At 44.0% G+C, this 7,250-nt stretch overlaps 1 protein-coding gene across 5 annotated transcripts in view; it reads right to left on the bottom strand.

The window, feature by feature from the left end:
- The window catches only part of BEND7 (BEN domain containing 7), a 69,426-nt gene that overhangs the window by 28,209 nt on the left and 33,967 nt on the right, over window positions 1-7,250 (bottom strand). For all 5 annotated transcript variants that reach the window (XM_019509541.1, XM_019509542.1, XM_019509546.1 and 2 more), the window contains one exon: window positions 3,405-3,670. In XM_019509541.1, coding sequence (XP_019365086.1) covers window positions 3,405-3,670 — 266 coding nt within the window. The remainder of the gene's footprint in view (window positions 1-3,404; window positions 3,671-7,250) is intronic.

Below are 7,250 nucleotides of genomic sequence, written 5' to 3'. Positions count from 1 at the left end.
TGAGGAGAGGCTATGGGACCTGAACCTTTTCAGCCTCCACGAGAGAAGGCTGAGGGGGGATCTTGTGGCCTGTTATAAACTAGTCAGGGGGGACCAGCAGGCATTGGGGGAGTCACTGTTCCCCCGAGCACTACCAGGAGTGACCAGGAATAATGGTCACAAGCTGGCAGAGGGTAGGTTTAGGTTAGACATCAGGAGGCGCTATTTCACGGTCAGGGCGGCTAGGATCTGGAACCAGCTTCCAAGAGAGGTGGTGCAGGCTCCTACCCTGGGGGTTTTTAAGAAGAGGTTAGATGAACACCTTGCTGGGGTCGTTTGACCCCAGTACTCTTTCCTCCCATGGCAGGGGGTCGGACTAGATGATCTGCTCAGGTCCCTTCCGACCCTAGAAACTATGAAACAAGTCCAGGTCTGCAAAGCAGATTCAGTGGTTCCATGGGCTGGATCTGGCTCACATCAATGGATGATGGCTCATATCAAACAGATAATGGAGAAATAAGGCTGGGAGACACCTCCAGAGGTCTAGTCTGACCTGAGGCAGGATCATCTCTATTCCAAACTAAGATGCACAGCTTGGTTCCAATTATATGAATCCAGAACTACCACTGAAACCAGTGGAGTTACTAATTTCTCTGCAAATCTGAACTAATTCCTTTAGTGTCAGAGGTATAATGCAGGGTTTGTAAAGTTGCATTGAGATCACTTATTAGTAGGGGTGTCAATCACAGTTAACACACGCGATTAATGCGTTAATTGGTTCTTGCATTAGCTTTTTTAACGTGTTAATCACACACGTGGCTTTGGAGTCCATGCCTGGGCTCCGCTCCATTGCTGACACTGCCTCCGTGCCACCCAGCGGGGCAATGGTGGCAGTGCAGGAGCCACTGCAGAGGGAACACGACATGCAGACAGACACACAGGAGTAGCCACAGCATGCACGTGGCCAGGAATGCATCTTGGTAGTGTGTAGAGCAGTACCCTGCAGTAAGCCTGTGAAGGGAAGGGGGTGGGGGGAAGATCAAGGCCCCCGCAGTGAGGAAGAGAGTGGGGCACGGCTGGGGTGAATGGGACCTGGAGCTGGTTATGGGATGGAGCTGCAGGCAACTCATCCTGGGGCACAGGGGGGCATGGCTCCCTGCCACTGAGTGCACCGCTAGGGGAGGCATGCCACCCCAATTTGTGTGCAGGGCAGAGGTGGGCTCTGTGCCCTGCTGCCTTTGGCCTTGATCTGCTCTCCCATCCCTTCCCTCCCCCCACACCTCTTCCCTCCACAGATTTACCTGCTGGGCACTGTGTCTATCCCTCACTCCCAAGCCACAGCCCGCCTCAGGCCTGGTGCTGCCCTTTATTCCTGACACACAGTACCCTGCATCGTGCCAGGGCATGCGGGGAGCTTTCCCCCCCCAGGCTCCAAACTGCACACCCACATGCCCCACACTTTCATAAATTCCCCCCACACATCTCACCCCCACCTATACAAAGTACATGCATAATTTTGAGCTTTTCTGTGCATAGTTTTGAGTTTTTAGCTGTGCAATTAAAATTGTGATTAATTGCAACTCAATTTTTTTAATTGCACAACTAGTCATGATCAAATTTTTTAATCATTTGACAGCCCTACTTATTAGCCAAATAGATGGGGTGGAAATAATACTGGCATTGGTTTGTATTGATACGGACCAGCACATACACATGGACAACTTGTACAGTTTTCCAAGAAGATTTCTATAACATAAGGAATTTCCTTTTAGCTTCCCTGGGCATTCAGACCCTCTGGTCATAAATGCAACAGAAATGCTCATGAATAAGGAGAGAAGAAAAAGATAAAACAGTGCTATCATTGATCAATTTTGAAAAAAGAAGTGACTTTGTTTAGTATGTTCCAGATATTTAGGGATGGCAGCATTGTTTTCACTGTTCTTTTCACTTAAAAAGCTCAACTGTTTTCTTTTGAATAACAAAACAAATGTTTACATTACAAAATAAAATTAATCTCCTTTTATCCTCTAAGACGGCAGGGGTTCTCTTACTGTAACCATATTGAACTAACAAGTGGGTTTCAAGAGTGAAGGGCTTGGCAAGGCTCAGATAGCCTTACCAAGGCTATTCAATTTATGCATGCAAAAAAAATCACACCTGCAGAGAATTGCTTTGACAGCGAACTGATCACAAAACTGGCACGAACAAAACACACCCACAAAAATTGGGGATTAAATTTCACTGTAATTTAACCCGACACTGCCCAAAAAAACAGAGGTCAACTTTGAAAAGCCACAAGCAAATAGTTTAATAAACCTGAAGTGCACATTTAGGGGACAAGGTTCCTATTGTATCCAACATTTTCCCCAGAATACTGCAACAGAAGAACCCCTGAAAAGAATTCAGCTAGTTACTATATCATTACACAGATTCTGTGACATGACACTGTAATCTAATTAGTGGTGTAGCTTGCATCTATATAACTGAATTATCATGACTGCTCTTTTTTATTATTAGTTGGCACTTCCAGAAACGTACAACATTATCTACAGAATTCTTTTCATTTATGCTCATTGATACAGAATCTAATTATGCTCTTCAAGCTCACACTACTTAGGAAATTGGAAACTGCCGTTGCAAGATTAAAATATATATATATAAAAGAAATAAATTATTAGTTTATTCATCAGCGAACTTTTTGATCACCATCCACCTGGTGATTAAACAAAGCAGATCAACCACTACTATGGACACAAGCGAGACACTCCATTATACTCACAGGCAGGAAAAAGAAAAGCATGCCAAATGCAGCCTTTCCATGGCCTTGTTACACACTCTAATAGCTGCTAACTTTGGCCCTGATCCTGCAACTAGATCTGCTTGGGCAGACCCCTGCCTTATATGAAGCCCTGCAGACTTGAACAGCGGGATCAAAGCCTTTATCTGAAAACTACAGGGATGCAAATTAAATACTCCAATCCAGCAGACTTACTCACAGGAAGTTTATGCATGAAGTAATCCCATTGAAGCCAATAGGACTATTCGGGCATAAAATTAAGTACATAAATCAGTCTTTGGGGGATCAGGGCTAAGGTGTGGATTAGTCCAAAAAGCTAAGGGGGTAAATTCCATACATGCAGGGCTCCTAGGCCCACCTTGGCTCCTAGCAGCATGGCAGACGGAGACCAGGTTATTTTGCAGGGTTAAAAATAACAATGAACCCAAGCTTTAGAGAGCACCTGCAGGATGGGTAAGGAAAAAGAAGATAAGGCATCTGAAACAGCACACCTTTCACAACTCTCTGATCACATCCAAATCCCCATTTGTTTGTTTAAGGGAAGCGGGGAAAAGTACGGCCCCTGGTAGGCTTATGCATTCCTCCTCTAGTATAAGTGGTATTTTATGCACCTCAAATATCAACTTACATCTGTGGAAGGTGATTCAAGAATGATACCAAATCCTGAAACGGGGGTCTCTGGTTTGAGAGCAGGTTCAGCTGCGTGCAGACTGGATTTTTCAGAGTTGGTTGACAGTTTCTTTTCATTCTCTACAGTGCTGGACTTCTTATTCACAGTAACTGGTTCAAAAGTCTTTTGGGGCAATTTTTTCTTTTTATTTCTCTTCCTTGATATTGTTGCCTTCTGTGCACAGATCAGGGGAACGGGAGGCTGCTGTCTATTTTGGGTTCCAACTAAAGGGAAACAGAAGCTGTGAATATATTTATGGACATAAACTCTGCCCTACAGACACATACACAAATTCAGGTTAAAACTAAATTACTGATTTGCTGTGCTCCCAGACAAATAGCAAACAGACCTATAAATTGTGGTAAGAAACATTTTAAAATCAAATCTGGATAATTTCTTCATTAAAACGAGGACATCATCAAACTCCTTTGTAAAACACACTGAATCTATGATGAAAAATGCAATAGAAAAGCTGGGAATTATTAATGACCAATGAGGGCGAGGGGAGTAGGGGGGAGATGTTTGTAGCATAAGTACTTTAGCAATGATTACAGTTGTGTTGCACTGTATGTCCTTCCACATGATCAAAAATTGCTTTGTCTCTGAACATCTTTTACTGACATAAATAAAATACCACTAATTGCATTAGCACCAAATTTAGCCACCATGATAATTAGTTGAACAAGAACATGTAAAAGTCCTGTGCTATCAAGGAGTGAAAATAGCATTGAATATTTCTGGAAAACAGTAAGCTGAGCTTGACGCCTGTTTTGGTTTTTTGTACAGCGGCAGCCAGGCTCTTTGCAGGGTTAGGTTCCTTAATACCCTGCAAAGAGGAGGGTTTGTGAGCTAGCTGGAGATATATGCAGATGCAGCAAATGGCTCAGGTGTTCCAGCTATTTGCTATGGCTTTTATTTCAGAGGTAATGTTTCTCTGATCAGCAGCCTGGGACCATTGATGAGCTCCAGCTGATTGGAGAAGCGCTGCCCATTGAAGTATATGCCACAGCAAACAGCCCATCCTTAACTTTGACAACCTGCTGTGAACCACCTGGGTACAAATGATCCAAGTTCTGCGGTACATAGAAACACACAATTCACATGCTACATCTGAAGCCTGATGACTTATTTCTTATTTATATCATTTTAATATTGAACATTTGCACGGCACTGTGAAAAAATCCAGCTATACTTTAGTAATTAAGGACCCGATCCTGTAATCAGGTCGATGGGTGAGTCCTTCCTTAGGTATCAGATTTCAGGATCAGGACCAGAAACAAATGCTAAATGACTTTCCTTTTGTCCACATGCGAGTGAAATTTTTATGGAAAACTCCACGGCACTGAGTGAACAACAAACTGCTCTTATTTACAAGGCTTCTTCAAAAGAAGTAACACACTGTAGTGTTATTTACTTAATAGATTTCGATGATGTTTCATTTCTGGCAAGAACATAAAGGGTTGCAAGTTCCAGTTTGTTTTTTTCACTAGAAAGGTGCTTAAATACCATTATGCTTACACGTTTATGTTTGTATGTGGGGTGCTAATTTTTAACGGAAGTGCCAAACAGGTTCTTCCTTTGCATCTGCTCTTGGTACAGCCCACAAAAACTATTTCCCAGGGCTTTTTTTTTTTATAAAGACACCTATTCATTTTCAAGTAATTTACATCCTTCGAATCCAGAGGGCAAAGAGAAATGTATCTGCTATTCTGGATGCCAAGTTTTAATGAGAAAGGTTCAGTCCTGCATCACTTATTCACAAGTCATCTTTACTCATGTAAGTAATCCTGCAGAAATCAATGCAACTCGTTTGAAGGATTACTCATCAAGGTAGGGGCTGTAGAATCAGGTTTTACAGTTCTTTTGCAACATCTTTAGTCATATTGATTAATCTTATAATGCTTGTATGAGTGTTCCTTTAGATCACATTATTTCACGTATGATATTGTAAGGTATAAACACCCTGGCTACCCTTTCCACTTCTACCATAGGCCAATTAAGGTGATAGTGATTAAGCACTGGAACAGGGCACTAAGGGCATTTTTGCACATGCAAGTGCCTGGTGCTGCGACACTTACACTTGTGAAAGCAGCAAAATGCATGTCAGTGCTGAGAAAATGGCAGCGGTGTGCTTTTGAACTATAACATTTTGGAGATGCTTTAGTTCAAAAGCACACAGCTGCCATTTTCTGTGCGCTGACGCGTGTTTCGCCACTTATACAACTGCGTATGGTGCAGCACAGTGAGCATCAGCTCATGTGCGGAGCAGGCTCTATTAATCGAGTCTGTTCAGAAGCAGTGGTGTGTTACCAAACGAAAAGGTATGTGTAGAAATGCCCCTAAAGACGTGGTGGAATCTCCATCCCTGGAAATTTTCAAGAGCAGACTGGACAGACATTTGGATTTGATAGTTTAGTCAGGGCCATGCTGCCTTGAGCAGGGGGCTGGACTAGATGACCTTGTAAGATCCCTTCCAGCCCTGTTTTAAGGATTTCTAGGATTTCTTATACTCCCCCACAATTCTAATTGGGAGCTGCTGTCCAGCAAAGGAACTCCAGGATTTCCATTTTGTGCTGATCCGAGTCAAATGACACTCTCTCTGTGCCTCTCTTTTCCCATGAGTAAAATAGAAATATGAATACCCAGTTTGCAAAACACAGTTCTTTGGACAGATAGTGCTATACAAGTCTCAAATGTGTTGCTGAGGTTGCTAAGTTCCAGGATAAAAGGAGTTGGGTGAAAACAAGTAAGATAGCAGAGAAATCCTACTTTGAATGAACATGGCAAGAAAATACAGAAGGGGATAGATTAATGATCCATTCATTTTTCCAACTTAAGGATTTACAGGCCCCTATTATCACATATCTGAGCACTTCAATATCCTTAATACATTTCAATTCACATTACACCTGCAAAATAGAGAGGTGCTCCGATCCCTGTTGTACGTGGGAAACTGAGACACATTAGGTGCCGGGAGTCAACTTTTCCCACAACAACTAAGTGCAATCATGGAATCATAGAAGTGGGGTCGGAAGGGACCTTGTAGATCTTCAAGTCCGACCCCCTGCCTGGGCAGGAGAAAAAACTGGGCTCAAATGACTCCAGCCAGGTAGGCATCAAGCCTCTTCTTAAAGACCCCCAGGGTAGGAGCCAGCACCACTTCCCTTGGAAGCTGGTTCCAGATCCTAGCTGCCCTAACTGTGAAGTAGCTCTTACGCATGTCTAATCCAAACCTACTCCCCAACAACTTGTGGCCATTATTCCTTGTTATGCCAGAGGGCGCTAGGGGAAACGAGCTCTCTCCCAAACCCTTTTGGTCCCCGCTAGTGAGTTTATAGACGGTCACCAGGTCCCCCCTCAGCCTTTGCTTGTGAAGGCCAAACAGGTTCAGGTCCCACAGTCTCTCATTGTAGGGTCTGCCCTGTTGTCCCTGGATCATTCGGGTGGCCCTCCTCTGGACCCTCTCAATGTTGTCCACATCCCTCCTGAAGTGGGGCGCACAGAACTGGACACAGTACTCCAGCTGTGGCCTGACCAGTGTCGCATAGAGGGGGAGGATCACCTCCTTGGACCTGCTTGAGATACATCTGTGGATGCACGACAAGGTGCGGTTAGCCCTGCCAACCGTGACCTCGCATTGTCGGCCCATGTTCTCTTGGAGTCAATAATGACTCCAAGATCCCTTTCTGCCTCTGTGCTCTCAAGAAGGGAGTTTCCCATCTTATAAGTGTGCTGCTGGTTACTACTGCCCAAGTGCAGCACCCTGCGCTTGTCAGTATTGAAACGCATCCTGTTTTTGTTAGC

The sequence above is a fragment of the Gavialis gangeticus genome, unplaced genomic scaffold (assembly GCF_001723915.1).
Source record: "Gavialis gangeticus isolate Ggan-Ray unplaced genomic scaffold, GavGan_comp1, whole genome shotgun sequence".
NCBI classification, from domain to species: Eukaryota; Metazoa; Chordata; order Crocodylia; family Gavialidae; genus Gavialis; species Gavialis gangeticus.
The sequence above is the reverse complement of the archived record's forward strand: the minus strand, read 5'-3'. Positions and strand labels throughout refer to the sequence as shown.